The following is a 20,514-nucleotide window of genomic DNA, read 5'->3' on the forward strand; positions in this document are numbered from 1 at the left end:
TGCACTATTGTTAAACTATTAATGAATGTGAACAAAATTAGAACTCGCGAATACAATGAATTAGTCAAACCTCCGTAAATCGAAAACTTGCACTTGCGAATATAGTAAAACAATGAAACTTGTATTAAGTAAAAAATATACAAATTCAATTTTAATGCCACAGAGGAACTCTATAATAGTTATTTTTATTTAAGATTAGTTTCCTTACAAAGTTTGTAGAAAAACGTGTGAAAAAAACCTCTGTTTCCACCCCAACTGAACAACAAAAAAGTGGCTCAAATCTCTTGCGCTGAACTGGTAATAAAGATACAAGTATGGAGTTAATAAACATGTGCACCCAAGGAAACAACATGTTCGTGTATATAAGTCCCTTGTAAGAATTCAGAATTATTTTTACTTTCAAGAAAAATTCTCTATATCTGACCGTTTCAACGTCATTTAGAAATATCACTGGCCTGCGTTGCTATAATTGGATGTCTTCGTGAGCACGTGAGGGAACATGCAATTTCCAGAAATGGTAATTCCTCAAGATAATGATTCATACTTTAACTCGGATTGATCGATAAATCGGTTCTAGATATTTCTTCATAATAGGGGAGAGAAAGAAACAAGTCTGAATTATAAACAATGTAAACAGAACTAAATTAAATGGCAGATTTGATCAAGTTAACTTAGGATATTTGAACTTTATGTTTGATAAACTACAGTCTCCATACCACATAGAATATTCTAAAGAATTGAACTGTTTTACTTATCTGCTGGTTCCGCTAAAAACAATACAATTAATGACAATTTAGAGATGGTTCAATCGTCTAAAGCCAACGGCAAAATATTGGATACTCAATACTGGATAGGCCTAAAAATGTTTTATAAACAAGTTAAAAAATAATTGTTTTTTTTTCATATTTCTATTCCTCTTACTTTATTTGTTGTAGATCAAAATTAGAAGTATATAAAAAATAAAATTTCAGATTTGTCTTTTACTTCCCACAAGCCACTACCCAATCAGGTAAGTTTTGTTATTGAACTGAAAGTTATTGGACAGTAACTTGTGGGAGGTAAAAATATAGGTCTTAAATGTATTTTTAATAAACCTTTGGTTTCGAGCCATAATGGACAAACTTCGAGGCATGTGGAAAAAATACAACTGTAGTTAAATTATTACTTTTAACAATTCTGATATGTTTGAAATTTCTGGAGTTTTTCTTTCCAATGTGATTATATAGTTATAGTGAAAAAATAAGAGATAAAATTGAAATATGTGAACACTTTCACAGAATTATAAAAATATAAACTAATCAGGAGACGTGTAAAACTAAGATTGAAATGAAATCCGTGACTTGAATGGTTTATGACGCAGATGCTTTACTGGACTCAGATATATCGTCCATTAATTACCACTTTTCGTTAGTCATTAGACAAGATATGTTTTTGTACGAAAAAGTCGGATGTACCGAGCAGTTTGAATAGTCTTTAGTCAATTAATTCTAATAAAGTTTAATATCCATTAAAGTTTTATTGAACTGTAGAAATCTTTAAAGGCGACAATGTATTTTATAATATCAAATGTTGATGTAAGAAGTGAAAAACTTGTATACAGATGGTTTCAAATCCATTCTTCCGTTTACATGCCCAAATTAGTTGAAGAGCCTATTGGATGAACATGAAATAGAGTGACGACTCCATCAACGATCATGTTGTCCACCGACGCATGTTTACCATGTTTTTTGTCGACCGCCTTAGCCACCTGGCCATGCTGGACCAGGTAATTTATACTCTGACTAAATACATATATACACAAAAAGTTTAAACTATGTAACGGTGTTTAAACTAGAATTGCAAGAGGGTTGGGCATTGGTTCTAACGAAAGGTAGCTATAGTAGTTATAAAGGATAAAGATATATACAGCTACACAAAAAAGTTACAGGTTATTAAAACAAATTATAATACAGTGAAATAATATTAATCTTTTATTTATATAATAAGACAAGTAAAACACAACCTATGTTATTGTTTTTTTTTGTTTGCATAAATTATGTAGGCCTATACACGGCCTAAATCAGTCAAATTAGTCGTTGACTTCGTTGTTTTTAGTGAATAATATACGTATTTTGTAAACCTTAACTGTTGGCCTGGCATGACCAGGTGGTTAAGGCACTTGAATCGTAATCTTCGAGCCGCGGGTTCGAATCCTCGTCGCACCAAATATGCTCGCCCTTTCAGGCGTGGGGCGTTATTATGTGACAATCAATCCCACTATATGTTGGTAAAAGAGTAGCCCAAGAGTTGGCGGTGGGTGGTGAGGACTAGCTGTCTTCCCTCTAGTCTTACACTGCTAAATTAGGGACGACTAGCGCAGGTAGCCCTCGTGTAGTTTTGTGAGAAATTCAAAATAAACCAAATCCTACATTAACCGTTACTAGTAATAGAATGACTTTATGATAACTGAAGTAGGCCTTGGCATATCCTTTACCTTAATTTTGAAGTATTTTGAGCAGCGATGTTTTTTTTTTTATGTTCATTAGTAATAATGATTATTATTAAGATTTAGGGCAACATGATATTTAAAAGAAATACAACCCTGCAGATCTCGCATCCACAACGAGGCCTGAGATTGATGTCGTAATGAGTTTCTTTGGGGTCTATCGAAGTATATTCAGGACTAATCACCATTTTAAGCATTATGATATTGATCGTTATTACGTATACGTGGATTTTAGCGTAAGAATAGAGCTTAGCGTATCGAGTGTTGACGTTTCAGCATGCTTAATGATCGAACAATTTAGAGTTTAGTGGTTATTTTTAAAGGTAACGTTCCTGCATATTTTAAACTATAAATAAAATCGATTCAAATTTAATTTTGTTATTTGTATTATACTAGAAATTATAAATAAAATAGATTGCTCGGTTGTGTTAGTATTGCATCATTTTAGTTACCTAAATGTAGGGTTAACAACATGAACTGCCTGCGAAGTTAAAAAATACGGTCCAGCCTACAATAGTTTGTAGATGATCGACTAAAGTATACAAGATATTGGGCGTGAAGTTCAAAACTCGAGATAGTTTTGATAAAAAAAAACAACTTTGGAGAGAATCTATCATTTTTTTCTCTCTTTTTTCTATTTACGTAATTAAAATGTAATTTAAACTTTTGTTGTTAAAGGATCTACATTATAAATTCATTTTCGTCTCTCTTAATCGTCTTTCAGAATTTATGGTGCAAATAAGTTCTCTAATAATTACCTGGAATGTAACTTTATTATAATCCCTCGGAATTTTTGGTCTTAAAAAAATTTGCGTTCCACCTTGAAGCGCCACAATGGCACAACGGAATGTCTGCACACTTACAGTGCTAGAATCCTGGTTTCGATACTCGTGGTGGGCAGAGCACAGCTAGACATTGTGTAGCTTTGTGCTTAATTACAAACAAATATTTGAAATCTTGAAATCCAGACGAAAGAACTGTTTAATAAAACTAGTGTTAACCGTCTTTAAATATTTTAATTTACTTACGTACAGTATTTATATTTTGTTAGTATAATAATATTAGCTACTTTATATAACTAAATATAAAAATACACAATCTAAATGACTACTAATAAGCCTAAATTACTCACAAGAACAAAGTATACTTACTAGTCAAGCGACGTATACCTTTAGGCTTAAAATATTCATTCAGACTTGAAAGAACTTTGTCTCGCCTCGAATGAAGCTAACTCAAATAAAGAAATAACAACAGCGCCGTAGCAGACGACGTATACTAATAAGCCGAGCACGCGTATAATTCGCTAGGGATTCTGAGAATTTAAGCAATTTGTTGAGGTTTCAATTTTCTTTTAAGAAAATAAATTTCAAGTAGGTTAATGCCACATATTTTTATTATGTATTTTGAACTTAATCTTTGTAAGATATGTGAATTCAACGTGGTGTATTTAAAAATATAATTTTTCCTCAGACCTCAATAGTCTTGGAGCCGCGCTGAACAGAAATCCAAGATAGCGTAGACCACTGGAGCGAAAAAAAATTCCAAGCCCTTAATATAAAATTGTATACACGCTTGTCTATAGAATACATTGTGTGACGAAAATTCTTAATATGTGTTTTAATAACAACGATAGTAGCAAAAAAACAACAACAAAATTTTGGTTTATTAAATTAGATGAAAAAGTTGTTGGTGAAGCGTATTTGAACAATGGGTGGCTCAATAGCTTGTATCGGGTGGTATATAATACACTTTATCACCCAAGACGCTTAAAGAGGCTAGAAATACAGAAAAAGAGAATCCTTTTTTCATACAGTATTTACAGAAAGTTAAAGCCTACATTACAGATGTAGGCATATTTGAAAGTATCTTACCTACTAATTAAACTGAAAAATAATTTATGTTTAAAATTAAATGATTTTGAGTATAATGTAGTCCACTATTTAAAATAATTACATTGAGTATTTATAGCCTGCCCTCACATATGACATTATTCCAACTGTTAGATATTTTTGTAGTTTTAGGTTATTACAATCTCATAAGTTGTAACGGATTTTCTGATATATATATTTATTTTAATATCGATGTTTCTTTTACTTAAATATATATATTTAAAAGTGCATGTAACTTATATTGTTAAATGTGTATTGTGAAAGACTCGGCTTTTCTTTGAATTTGTTAGAGGTAACCAACGTAACGTGAAGAGACAATACAATATTGTTGTTTTGCTACAGTTAGTATATTGTAAACTTTGAAAGCTATAACTGTGACAAACGCTTATTAATCGGAAGACTACAGATATTTGAACAGTAACCTTTATAGATTTCGAATATTACAAACCATTTAACTTTAGTGAAATAACTTCAGATATAGGTATTTCTACGAAAACAGTAGATATCTTCGTTGGAGAGAAGTCAGTTTGTAAATGGCGTGAGGCCAGCCAAGTATAAGAGTATTAACATGGAATTAATTCGATCATCGTGAACCGACGATAAAATATTCACTTTTCGGATTAGATAGTAGGTACAGTATTGTTTGTAAGTTTGTTTGTATATTTAATTATTATTTGTAATAACCGTAATTATAAATTGTATTATTGTTTGTATATTAAATTATAGTTGTGTTAAGAAAGAAAAATATGTGTGTCAAATATATAAATTTCACACATAATGGCATTCAGTTAACTTCTAAATTAAAATTTTCGGCTCTTCGTAACATAATAAGTCGGAGACTTGTCCGAGATAAATTATAATTCGTAACAGTATCTATACTTTTCAAATGCACATTTCAAAATATAAGAACAATGTGTTTTTATTGAAGAAAGTACGAAACATAACCTAATTTTGTGGAGTCCAGCTATCTCGAAAAATGGGTTAAACTTCTTTTCCCTCAATGACCTGGAATGGTCAGGTGGTTAGACGTTCGACTCGCAGTCCGTCTCATCAAGTGTGCTCGCCATTTCACCCATGGAGGCATTATAATGTGGCGGTCAATCCCATTATTCGTTGGTAAAGAGTAGCCCAAGAGTGAGAGGTGATGACTAGTTGCCTTCCCTCTAGTTCTTCACAGCTTTGCAAAAAATTCACAACAAGCCAAACTCACCACCAATATGTTTAAGTCCTGACTTATTTTATCCTGTCATTCGGTTTAAATAAAGTAATTGATTAATAAATATGCTTAAGTGGACTTGTTATGTTTGAATAGCTTGTTGAGTTAAACAAAACCCTAGTGTTCAATAATTAGTACTAAAACTCACGAGACTTTTATATGTACTAGTATTTATTTAATCAAACTGTAAAAGAAATTTGTGTTAGGATATACAACAGACGATAACAACAATGTGACCTTTTGCAGTGAATACGACTAAATTTCTACAGTGCAGTACTTGTTATTACTGTGTAATATATCTCTAAAAATACGTGACGACATATTTACAGTTTCAAGTATCTTAAGCCTAAACCTGACAGAACACATTTTCACAGTTACACATAGATTATCAACTAAGCGTTAGGATTATAAATTGTGAAGAGTTTCATTCGAAATTAAACTTTGTTGTCTTTATTCCTTTGTGAAACAATTACTTTTAAGCGATTTTGTAAATATTCATGATAAAGTAGCTTTTCACTTCAGTATATTTAACTCTGTGATATTAGATTTCAATAGATATAAACAATAGATGTGGGAGTGATAATAAGAAGCGTCAATTTATAATACTGAATGTGTTGTAATGACCAATTTTAGCGAAAGAAACAATAGGAGGAAACATTCTTTGAAGAATGGGTATAGTATGCTAGAACATGTATTTTTAAACGTTTCAGATAAATTGGTTCAGTTTGACAACCTTTACATTAAAAGAACAAAACAGCTTATATATCGCCTTTAATAAAACAATTTCATATTTGGGGTTCTGTCCCTCAAGTGTTAAATCTTCATTATTTTAACACACAGTGGCCATCAACACTCAGATTTAATTTTAAGCAAGTGAACCAAGGAAGACTTGTCATCTCACGAATCAAGTGAATTTTTGTTTTGTCCAGCTTTATGTAAACAGTTGGATTCCTCAACACGAATATTGACCACTGATGAGTCCTTGCATCTGAACTGTTCCCTCACGCAATAGGTTCAGAGAAAGAAATGAAAGTTTAAATTCTTATTCAAACGTTACAAACCTATAATAAATTATAATGAGTACATTGTTTGAAACTTCCAACTTTACCACCAAAAATAATATAACGTGAGACTCTCAAAATTGTTCTGCTGTGACTAAGAACTGTAAAAGTTTTCCAATCTTACATAAAGTTATTTGATCTAAAGATATACCAACAAAAGCACAATAATATTCAATAATCAAACATCAGAAGGACAGTTAGTGATAGAGGGATCAAAGTCCTTTTTAATAATGAATAAATAAAACATTTACTACCGATAAGCTGAAATAAAAATATGGTGACATATCAACTTAATTCAATCATTGCACGAATACACTTTACTATGTATTTGAAAAACATAAGATACATTTATCGTTCTGGTGTACTGTATGGCAATTAGTGGTCGTATCAAACTGTATCAAATTTCATTTAAGATTACTAGTTACACGGAAAATCCCAGTAAAATAAAAACTAAATCAAATGAACAAGAGTAAAAGGTTTAATAGAAATTCCATCTTAAGTATTTGTATGTGGATCATAATCTGAGAAAAATGTTTAAATGAACTTCTGTGTAGGTTCAAGTAAGACCAACTCGTATTTACTCTTCCTCAGCTGTAAACTAGGTTGAAGTCGTGTTGATTTCAGTTAATATCTTGTATTTGTTTGAGTCTGATTCCGAAGAATTTTCCACGTCTGATTTATTTACGAACAGCGTCTCCTGTGAACATTCAACCTGCGTCACGACGAAGAGAAAACCTTTCCGTGTGGTGGCGTAGTCACTTCGAAATCTGCCTGTAATCTCGCTCTCTGAGAAATTCATCTCAACTGGAAAAAAAAAAGAAGAAAGAGTATTCTTTATTCTATGAGTATGGATTTATAAAGTAACATGGCGGATTGTGTTCAATACTTAACTTTTATACTCATTATATTACTTAATGTGAACAATTACTATATTATATTTTGTTCTTCTTTAAACAACTAGGTGGTGCTTCTCTCGATGTCCCTACTTCACAGTCTTACGACTACTTCAGATTTTTATTATTACTTTAGTAAAACCTAAAACTCGTTTAGCTGTGTGGCACATTGTTATTCTCCATGTCGCTAAGTCAGGCAATGATTTGTCTAACGACCGTGTATCTTTACAAAAGCACTGCAAAATAGTGTCGAATACCGTCACGTTGTGTTTTTATCGCCATTGATCTTTATGTTCGTCGACTTTCATCAGTTACAAAGCGCTGCACTTTGTTTACCAACACTGAGGTACGTCTTTTTTAAAGTCTCTTTCTGAATGGTTCTGGTACCCCAAGTTAATTCATATTTCTTTTGTTTTCAGTAGACATGAAGTACAAGGTATATCCCTGTCTTGAGAAATGTAAATATTCGATCTAAACACGTCTGTATGTTTTGAGTGTTTGAATATTCTGTTTTGTAAAGGATATTACACAACCAACGAAACATCAAACAATAGCAGCATGTAATCATGGAACTACGTTCCATCGCGACTTTATATTGGCTATTGTTGTCAATTGAGTTGCTGATTTACGTATTAAAATCGTTTTAACATATCCTACTCGACACATTGTCGTTTTAAACCTTACATTATCATTCACCCAAAATTTAAATTTTTTTCTTTATCTGATTATCTGTAAAGAATGAAATATGTTTTACCCAATTTTCGCAAATATGTTTAAGCTGAAGAAATAACAATGTTGAGTATTCTTTGTGGTTTTGATCCTCATTATTAGAACAAAAAATGATAGATTAAAATGATCGATTCTCTTTTGTGTATTATGTTTCTATCTATTGGGAGAAACCAGATTACTTTAAACTAAAAGTACATTCTTTGAAATTCCAATTTATTTCAATATAAGGAGAGCAACATGGCTTTAGAACTCCAGCTTTTCTTTGTGAGCTAAATGTGTTTCAGTTAAAAGGTACGTTTTGGTACTCAAGGTTTATTAATCAGGAGATAACCACGTTAGTTTTAGCTAAAACTGTATTATTGGAAAATCCAGTCTTTCACCGCATTAAGAAAGAAAACTACGTTAGATGTTTTTAAAATAATACTTTGTGATAACATGGGGCCTATTAGTCCATCTCGATTGTTCTATTTTTTGAAATAAACAAATTTGAAAGAAACTTAAAGCTAACCCTTATCATTAATTATGCTTTCTCTAAAACGCATTTAAATATACTGCCTCCATTACACCCGAAGGTAACCCGTTCCAAAGGCCAACCATCCTATTTGAAAAATAAAACTGAGCTGAAGATGATTCCCACTCTGCCAAAATTTATATTTGTGTCACCCAAGTTCTACTGTTCTCACTGTTAAATATGAAAAGATGACACATCTACAGCCTTATTTCCCTTTACAATCTTAAATGCCTTAATCACATCACCATAACTCATGTTTTGTCAAGAGATAACAGTTAAAGAGGTTCCATCTCTCCTCATATGACAACTTCCTCCATTTGAGGAACAATTTCATATAACCATTATTTGAACCTCTTCCAACAAGTCAATGCCCTTCCGAAGTTAAGGATCCCCAAGACTAAACGCATTATTCCAAATGTCACGGGTCCGGCATGGCCAAGTGTGTTAAGGCGTTCGACTCGTAATCCGAGGGTCGCGAGTTCGAATCCCGGTCGTACCAAACATGCTCGCCCTTTTAGCCGTGAGGGCGTTATAATGTGACTGTTAATCCCACTATTCGTTGGTAAAAGAGTTGGCGGTGGGTGGTGATGACTAGCTGCCTTCCCTCTTGTCTTACACTGCTAAATTAGGGACGGCTAGCGCAGATAGCCTTCGAGTAGCTTTGCGCGAAATTAAAAAAACAAACAAACCAAATGTCACCTAAATAACGACCCATAAAATGAAATTATAACCTCTTTAGACTTGCATTCAGTAAAAACACGAACATAACAAAAGTTCTTTTATAGTGGAAGCTTACTGCTTGGAACCGTAATCCATTTTACTTTCTTTGCAAATGTTCAGTTATTTCCAGACAAGACAATTCTGTGGTTAATCTTATTTCCACAATGGATCAAAAGTAAACAACAATTATAAAATATATAATGAACATGTATTCGACAATAATGCAACACAAAATTACTAAGGAAGCAAAAATGGATCTCTTGAATACAAGTTTAGCCTGAGTAGGCTAGAAAAGCTCAACGAAAGGGAATTAGCCCTGTATCCGCTGCAGGGATCGAACTCCGAGTTGGCTTAAAATGTTTTAGTTTTGTTATATATATTATCTTATTAAATTATTTTTAAAAACAGAGTATAAAATTGTTTTAAAGGAGTTTCTACCCATATACAACCCCGGGATCAGCTGGAGTGATTTCCCAGCTAATTACCACAACTTTATTATTTTCATTACATGGCTTTTAAGAACAAATAAAAGTGATTTTCTCTAGGGTTTGTGGGCAAACAGGTCAACGTTTGTACGGTACATTGTATGAGTGACATTCTGTTTGTACAGTACACCCTTCCAGTCAAACATGGGACATACTGTTTCTGAGTGTATTGTGTAATGAGTGATACACTTAATGTATATATTATATACATAATACAATACATTGTATCAGTGATGTACTTTTTATCACCCCAATGACTCAGCGGTAAGTCAGTGTAATTATAATGCTAAAAATCGGGCTTATGGTGGGCTTAGTGAAGATAATCCATGGTTTATCTTATAAACAAACAAACGATACACTGTTTTTACTATACACTCTTCCACTGACATACCGTGTAAATAGTACACTGTTTTTACAATACACTCTTCACTGACATACCGTGTAAATAGTACACTGTTTTTACAATACACTCTTCCACTGACATACCGTGTAAATAGTACACTGTTTTTACTATACACTCTTCCACTGACATACCGTGTAAATAGTACACTGTTTTTACTATACACTCTTCCACTGACATACCGTGTAAATAGTACACTGTTTTTACAATACACTCTTCCACTGACATACCGTGTAAATAGTTCACTGTTTTTACTATACACTCTTCCACTGACATACCGTGTAAATAGTTCACTGTTTTTACTATACACTCTTCCACTGACATACAGTGTAAATAGTACACTGTTTTTACAATACACTCTTCCACTGACATACCGTGTAAATAGTTCACTGTTTTTACTATACACTCTTCCACTGACATACCGTGTAAATAGTACACTGTTTTTACAATACACTCTTCACTGACATACCGTGTAAATAGTACACTGTTTTTACAATACACTCTTCCACTGACATACCGTGTAAATAGTTCACTGTTTTTACTATACACTCTTCCATGGACATACCGTGTAAATAGTTCACTGTTTTTACTATACACTCTTCCACTGACATACAGTGTAAATAGTACACTGTTTTTACAATACACTCTTCCACTGACATACCGTGTAAATAGTTCACTGTTTTTACTATACACTCTTCCACTGACATACCGTGTAAATAGTACACTGTTTTTACAAAACACTCTTCACTGACATACCGTGTAAATAGTACACTGTTTTACAATACACTCTTCCACTGACATACCGTGTAAATAGTACACTGTTTTTACTATACACTCTTCCACTGACATACCGTGTAAATAGTACACTGTTTTTACTATACACTCTTCCACTGACATACCGTGTAAATAGTATACTGTTTTTACAATACACTCTTCCACTGACATACCGTGTAAATAGTTCACTGTTTTTACTATACACTCTTCCACTGACATACCGTGTAAATAGTTCACTGTTTTTACTATACACTCCTCCACTGACATACAGTGTAAATAGTACACTGTTTTTAGAATACACTATTCCACTGACATACCGTGTAAATAGTACACTGTTTATACTATACACTCTTCCACTGACATACCGTGTAAATAGTTCACTGTTTTTACTATACACTCTTCCACTGACATACAGTGTAAATAGTACACTGTTTTTAGAATACACTCTTCCACTGACATACCGTGTAAATAGTACACTGTTTTTACTATACACTCTTCCCCTGACACACCGTGTAAATAGTACACTGTTTTTACTATACACTCTTCCACTGACACACCGTGTAAAATAGTACACTGTTTTACTATACACTCTTCCACTGACATATCGTTGTAAATAGTACACTGTTTTTTACAATACACTCTTCCACTGACATACCGTGTAAATAGTTCACTGTTTTTACAATACACTCTTCCACTGACATACCGTGTAAATAGTACACTGTTTTTACAATACACTCTTCCACTGACATACCGTGTAAATATTACACTGTTTTTACTATACACTCTTCCACTGACATACCGTGTAAATAGTATACTGTTTTTACAATACACTCTTCCACTGACATACCGTGTAAATAGTTCACTGTTTTTACAATACACTCTTCCACTGACATACCGTGTAAATAGTTCACTGTTTTTACAATACACTCTTCCACTGACATACCGTGTAAATAGTAAACTGTTTTTACTATACACTCTTCCACTGACATTCCGTGTAAATAGTACATTGTTTTTACTGTACACTCTTCCACTGACATACCGTGTAAATAGTACACTGTTTTTACAATACACTCTTCCACTGACATATCGTGTAAATAGTATACTGTTTTTACTATACACTCTTCCACTGACATAGCGTGTAAATGGTACACTGTTTTACAATACACTCTTCCACTGACATACCGTGTAAACGGTACACTGTTTTACTATACACTCTTCCACTGACATACCGTGTAAATAGTACACTGTTTTTACAATACACTCTTCCACTGACATACCGTGTAAATAGTACACTGTGTTTACTATACACTCTTCCACTGACATACAGTGTAAATAGTACACTGTTTTTACAATACACTCTTCCACTGACATACAGTGTAAATAGTACACTGTTTTTACTGTATACTCTTCCACTGATATACCGTGTAAATAGTACACTGTTTTTACAATACACTCTTCCACTGATATACCGTGTAAATAGTACACTGTTTTTACAATACACTCTTCCACTGACATACCGTGTAAATAGTTCACTGTTTTTACTATACACTCCTCCACTGACATACAGTGTAAATAGTACACTGTTTTTAGAATACACTATTCCACTGACATACCGTGTAAATAGTACACTGTTTTTACTATACACCCTTCCACTGACATACCTTGTAAATAGTACACTGTTTTTATTATACACTCTTCCACTGACATACCGTGTAAATAGTACACTGTTTTTACTATACACTCTTCCACTGACATACCGTGTAAATAGTACACTGTTTTTACTATACACTCTTCCACTGACATATCGTGTAAATAGTACACTGTTTTTACTATACACCCTTCCACTGACATACCGTGTAAATAGTTCACTGTTTTTACTATACACTCTTCCACTGACATACCGTGTAAATAGTTCACTGTTTTTACTATACACTCTTCCACTGACATACCGTGTAAATAGTACATTGCTTTTACAATACATTCTTCCACTGACATACCGTGTAAATAGTACACTGTTTTTACTATACACTCTTCCCCTGACATACCGTGTAAATAGTAAACTGTTTTTACTATACACTCTTCCACTGACATACCGTGTAAATAGTACATTGCTTTTACAATACATTCTTCCACTGACATACCGTGTAAATAGTACATTGCTTTTACAATACATTCTTCCACTGACATACCGTGTAAATAGTACACTGTTTTTACTATACACTCTTCCACTGACATACCGTGTAAATAGTACACTGTTTTTACTATACACTCTTCCCCTGACATACCGTGTAAATAGTAAACTGTTTTTACTATACACTCTTCCACTGACATACCGTGTAAATAGTACATTGCTTTTACAATACATTCTTCCACTGACATACCGTGTAAATAGTACACTGTTTTTACTATACACTCTTCCACTGACATACCGTGTAAGTGATACGTTTTTCTTGCGATACATTTTTTGAATGAAACGTCGTTCAGTAATACATTTTTTCTTTAAATATGAAAAGCGTCTGTCTGAGTAGAGACATGTGTTTTATTATTTAAATTGCATATTAACAAGATAGGTTTTTTGTTAAGTTATTAAGGGGAAACCTATATTTGCTCAACGTGTCCGTTTCATGTTCACACACTAACTGGTTTTCTATGTACTGGTGAAAACAAAAGAGGATTTACTTTTTAGTTTGTTACTTCCATTTTGTTGTTGTGTCTACACTATTTTTGTAAATCTAAAAGCTTATTCCAGTCTCCCAGTAAAACCACAGAGTTTCAACTATCAATTCCTTTTCACACTGAGGTTACTCTGACTGTTTATATCTGGCAGGAACGAGGGCATGGCATGGCCTAGCGCGTTAAGGCGTGCGCTTCGTACTCTGAGGGTCGCGGGTTCGCGCCCGAGTCGCGCCAAACATGCTCGCCGTGAGGACGTTATAATGTGACGGTCAATCCCACTATTCGTTGGTACAAGAGTAGCCCAAGAGTTGGCGGTGGGTGGTGATGACTAGCTGCCTTCCCTCTAGCCTTACACTGCTAAATTAGGGACGGCTAGCACAGATAGCCCTCGAGTAGCTTTGTGCGAAATTCCAAAACAAACAAACAAACAAACAAAGCAGGAACGAATGACTAATTTGAATTAAAATAAATTTGACGAGAGAGATAGATAGAGCAATAACTTCAAGAAAGTGTAACAGTTTTCTCTTTCTGCAAGTTCACTACTTGTTGATTTTTCAATTGTAAACAGCGTCGTTGTCAACTGAAACTTTATAGAGAAATATCTTAGTTAACATCCCCAGACGTACAGTGTACTTATAACTAGGAATACAATTAATCAAATAGTTGTATGCAATGTTGTTAGCTATGTGTTTTTTTTTTCTGTTATTTAGATGTCTATATTTTGTTTGGCTAGAGGGAGTTTTAATGTGGCGTGATTGATAGGTGAATGTTTTTTGTTGATTGATTATTGTATTAGCAGGTTGTGTCTGCTGCATACACTGAAGATAATAAACTTGTGTTTCAGTGAAGTACTGGGAGCGTGAGATGTGATTAATTAGCATTTTTTGTTAATTTAAACCTGTCGTTAATTTGTGAAAACAAGTTGTAAGACTTGTGGTCAAAGAAATGAAACGTTTTCTTTATTATTAATATGACTGTACTCTACACCATTTTCCTACCAAATAATCCTTAAGAAATAGTCCAACAAAAGAAACCGTTAAAACAGTATAAACAAACAACACCCCTAAAAACAAGCACTATGCGATCTGATATTACTACGCAGACTATCTAAACTCTAAACTACAGGTATATGTATACATGTGCTACTCCCCTAGTGGCACAGTTTCGTGTCTCAAAAGCAGTTTACGATACACGTGGTGGACACAGTGCAGATAGTCCAGTGTGTATGTAAAAGTAGGTTTTCTTTTCTGCACACAGATTATGAGATTTTCATTTAAAAATCGGATTTTTTTTTTCAAATGCAAACGTTGTGCAATATCAAGGCTTAGCTTACAGTGAATTTTAAACGATGCAATCAACCCGAAACTGGTTATAAGACCCTACTAAAACATTTTTCAACAGTCTTTTGGAAAATTATTTTTAGCTGTACAGAATTAATAACGTGACTAGAGTGAACATGATAGAAAAACAAATAAATACATAAATTAATTAAAATAACTGCGCTAACTATTCAAAACATCCATAAAGTTAAACATAAATAATTAACCATTTGTTAGGTCTTAAACATACTGAAAAATAAAGGATGACCAGTATCAGTATGGTTACAAGGAACATTTTTAAACATTAATAATGGTGAGTGTCAGTATGGTTACAAGGAACATCTTTAAACATTAATAATGGTGAGTGTCAGTATGGTTACAAGGAACATCTTTAAACATTAATAATGGTGAGTGTCAGTATGATTACAAGGAACATCTTTAAACATTAATAATGGTGAGTGTCAGTATGGTTACAAGGAACATCTTTAAACATTAATAATGGTGAGTGTCAGTATGATTACAAGGAACATCTTTAAACATTAATAATGGTGAGTGTCAGTATGGTTACAAGGAACATCTTTAATCATTAATAATGGTGAGTTTCAGTATCAGTATGGTTACAAGAAACATCTCCAAACATTAATAATGGTGAGTGTTAATATGGTTAAAAGAAACATGTTTAAACATTAATTATGATGAGTGTTAATATGGTTACAAGAAACATCTTCAAGCATTAATAATGGTGAGTGTTAATATGGTTACAAGAAACATCTTCAAACATTAATAATGGTGAGTGTTAATATGGTTAAAAGAAACATCTTCAAACATTAATAATGGTGAGTGTTAATATGGTTAAAAGGAACATGTTTAAACATTAATTATGATGAGTGTTAATATGGTTACAAGAAACATGTTTAAACATTAATAATGATGAGTGTTAATATGGTTACAAGAAACATGTTTAAACATTAATTATGATGAGTGTTAATATGGTTACAAGAAACATCTTCAAACATTAATAATGGTGAGTGTTAATATGGTTACAAGAAACATCTTCAAACATTAATAATGGTGAGTGTTAATATGGTTAAAAGGAACATGTTTAAACATTAATTATGATGAGTGTTAATATGGTTACAAGAAACATCTTCAAGCATTAATAATGGTGAGTGTTAATATGGTTACAAGAAACATCTACAAACATTAATAATGGTGAGTGTTAATATGGTTACAAGAAACACCTTCAAACATTAATAATAGTGAGTGTTAATATGGTTAAAAGGAACATGTTTAAACATTAATTATGATGAGTGTTAATATGGTTACAAGAAACATCTTCAAGCATTAATAATGGTGAGTGTTAATATGGTTACAAGAAACATGTTTAAACATTAATAATGGTGAGTGTTAATATGGTTACAAGAAACATGTTTAAACATTAATAATGATGAGTGTTAATATGGTTACAAGAAACATGTTTAAACATTAATATAGAATGGCGAATGTGAACACGATTAGATGAAACATTTTTAAGCAATAATTTCATGATGTTTTCTAAATATACACTAACAGTAGGAAACAATTTTATTTAAAAACTTTCCACAAAAATAAACCTTTTTCGCACATAACCATTCTTTGGTTTGAACTGACAGAGTCGAGGAGACATTCACCGTCAACTATTCAGGTATTTTTTTCTGATTATGTTACGATCTCTTTGGAAGTATAGGATTGTTCTATTGGTTACTATGTTCATTAAAACATGAGTTAAAAACTAGTTTTTGTGTCCTAGTGGCAGTATGTTATTTTCTGGTTTCGCCTCTTTCGGTTTATTCATTCTCTCTCACATTACCTGGTCTTTCTTTGTATTTTTTACTTTTATATTATTTTCTTAAACTCACGCCAAATTAACTTCTATTTCTAACTTTGAACTCCTTTTTTCATTTATATCAAATTAAAACGACTCATGATCAAAAGGGTTTTGTAATCTCTTCAACAGTTGAACAAGGATAGTTACCACTTACTCCAATTTCCTATAATTTCCTAATCTATTAAAAACACACCAAAAGCGAGTCACTTTTTTGCCTCTATCTTATCCAATAGGCCCGGCATGGCCAAGCGTGTTAAGGCGTGCGACTCGTAATCTGAGGGTCGCGGGTTCGCATCCCGGTCGCGCCAAACATGCTCGCCCTTTCAGCCGTGGGAGCGTTATAATGGACGGTCAATCCCACTATTCGTTGGTAAAAGAGTAGCTCAAGAGTTGGCGGTGGGTGGTGATGACTAGCTGCCTTCCCTCTAGTCTTACACTGCTAAATTAGGGACGGCTAGCACAGATAGCCCTCGAGCAGCTTTGTGCGAAATTTAAAAAAACAAACAAACTTATCCAATAAATGATCCTCACGCCGTACTACGTAACAGAATAACTTATTGATTTTGATGGTCAGTCTTGGAATGCGTCAATTTCCTAAAGTGTGAAACGTATTTTCGAGGCAAAGGAACGCAAAATATAAACGTTAGAATTGGTAGTACACGTGTACTAATCAGTAGGCTCAGGGAAGCTCACTATCATACTGAGTTTTGTAATAACGGTACGGGCAGCTCACTATCATACTGAGTCTTGTAATAACGGTACGGGCAGCTCACTATCATACTGAGGTTTGTAATAACGGTACGGACAGCTCACTATCATACTGAGGTTTGTAATAACGGTACGGGCAGCTCACTATCATACTGAGGTTTGTAATAACGGTACGGGCAGCTCACTATCATAATGAGTTTTGTAATAACGGTACAGGCAGCTCACTATCATAATGAGTTTTGTAATAACGGTACGGGCAGCTCACTATCATACTGAGATAACGTGATAACGGTACGGGCAGCTCTCTTTCATACGTGAGTTTTGTAATAACGGTACGGGCAGCTCACTATCATACGTGAATTTTGTAATAATGTGATAACGGTATTGACCTTATATTTAATTTTCAACAAATGTCTGAACTTTGGACCGTATTCACAGTCACCTGGTAAGAAAACAATAATTGTCTAAGCAATCACAACTCTAAAATCCGGAGTTAGATTCCCCGAAGTGGATATAGTAAATAGTCCAATGTGACTTTGATCTAAAAAACACAAATAATGTAATAAAAAATGTTTGTATTTCTTATTATCTCATGACAGTATATTAGTACAATCTCCAAACCGTGTTGGCCAGGTGATTAAGGCACTCGGCTTGTAATCCGAGGGTCACAGGTTCGAATCCTCGACACACCAAACATGCTCGCCCTTTCAGCCGTGGGGATTATATAATGTGATGTTCAATCCCACTATTCGTTGGTAAAAGAGTAGCGAAGAGTTGGCGGTGGGTAGTGATGATTAGCTGCCTTCCCTTAAATTTTATATTGCTAAGTTAGGGACGGCCAACGCAGATAGCCCTCGTGTAGCTTTGTGCGAAATTCAAAACAAACCAAACCGTGTTTAATTTTAAGAGCCTAAACTTAAAATCCATATTACGTTAATATGACTAGCTGAGTCCCCCGCTGGTACAGGGGTATGTTTACGAACTTACAACGCTAAAATCAGGAGTCCGATTTCCCTCGGTGTACTCAGCAGATAGCCCGATGTGGCTTTGCTATAAGAAAACACACACATACAGCACGGCATGACCAGGTGGTTAAGGCACTCGACTCGTACTCTGAGGGTCGAGGGTTCGAATTCCGGTCACACCAAACACGCTCGCCCTTTAAGCCGTGGGGGCGTTATAATGTGGCGGTCAATCCCACTATTCGTTGATAAAAGAGTAGCTCAAGAGCTGGCGGTGGATGGTGATGACTAGCTGTCTTCCCTCTAACCTTACAAGTGCAGATAGCACTCCTGTAGCTTTGCGCGAAATTCAAGCCACACACACACATACACACATGACTAGTTGATGTTACACATTACAGAATCAAGAACTATTTATAACTGAGGAAGTTAAGTAATGTTCTCCTTCCTTTGTTTTTATTAACCTCATAATAACCTCACTAATTACGTACCCTAATTTATTGATCAAATATTTAAATTCAAGGTTAAAACAAGGTGGACGTATTCTCTATTTACACCCGTTCGCAGGTAAAAATCCTAAACCAAAATAGCCTGCGTTCGCCGTTGGACATTTTCCATTTACCATACCGTAAGTTACAGTAATCCGGCCTGTTAAGTTTGGATGAGAGATGCTAACATACGCTCATAATGGATTATCTCTAACTTCTGGTTAAACCAAGCTACTTACATATACAATAAATAAACACATATATCTATTAACCACTAAAGATAATCAAATATAGTGCTCAAACTATATTACTTATAAAGATTATAATGTACGGTTTTATAATTTGGGTACCTCGCTATTAACAATAGTTTCGCCTTAAACCCGAAATATCCCACGAGGTTCCGCGACCCAGCAAGTCTATCGACTAAGGTTATACAAATTAGCTAAATTTGATGACTAAGTTATTGTAATAAACAGATATATTAAACGCTCTAATCAAGTGTACGCGCAATTTGTTTACAATAATATAAGTATACGCAGTATTTCTATTGATCTAAAACTGTATTTTACGTTTTCAAGAGCAATTACTCAAGCAGATATAATGTCTGTTATAAGTTATCGTATCATGAAAGTAGTGTAGCCAGTGAAACTGAAAAACATAAGTTTATGCTTATATGTTTCAATTTGGTGTACTTATAACAATAAGCAGAGAAATTATTTAATTTGTTTAAGGCTATAACGTTTAGGTACAAAGGTGAAATAATACCAAAACAAGTGCTGCAACCTCGCGTTATCATTACATGTTAATTTTTATCTTCCTTACCCTACTGTATAAAGTTCAGTAAAGAAGAAATAATTCATACATAGCGAAGAGCTCTGCAAGTATTATTATTTTATCGTTTGATTTATTTACGCTGGTTAGGTAATTTCAAACTGTGCGAAATTATTTAGCAATCCCATGGTTACGAGGTTATGTTTTCAACCCTATGTGTGATTCTCAGCAAGGTTTCTCGAAAACGGATGTGCAGATTTGGACGAAAGTTGGTATACATTTGGACTATGACCATATTTAGAGGTGATTAGGTGTTGGAAAGTTAAGGCCACGAAATTCCAGAAAAAAAACATGTTCACATGGCAACAGACTTTTCACACTAGTTTTGCTCTATAACTCGGATTATGATGAAACTTAGTGGACATGTGTAGAATATTATTGGATTATGGTGAAACTTAGTGGACATGTGTAGAATATTATTGGATTATGATGAAACTCAGTGGGCATGTGTAGAATATTATCGGATTATGATGAAATTTAGTGGACATGTGTAGAATATT

The 20,514-nt window shown here is 33.8% G+C and overlaps 1 protein-coding gene across 1 annotated transcript in view; it reads right to left on the minus strand.

The window, feature by feature from the left end:
- Positions 1-5,743: 5,743 nt before the first annotated feature.
- LOC143256420 (embryonic protein UVS.2-like) overlaps positions 5,744-20,514 on the minus strand; it is a 35,334-nt gene continuing 20,563 nt past the window's right edge. The window contains exon 3 of the mRNA XM_076513637.1: positions 5,744-7,455. Coding sequence (XP_076369752.1) covers positions 7,250-7,455 — 206 coding nt within the window. The 3' untranslated portion in view covers positions 5,744-7,249. The remainder of the gene's footprint in view (positions 7,456-20,514) is intronic.

The sequence above is a fragment of the Tachypleus tridentatus genome, chromosome 7 (assembly GCF_004210375.1).
Source record: "Tachypleus tridentatus isolate NWPU-2018 chromosome 7, ASM421037v1, whole genome shotgun sequence".
Lineage (NCBI taxonomy): Eukaryota > Metazoa > Arthropoda > Merostomata > Xiphosura > Limulidae > Tachypleus > Tachypleus tridentatus.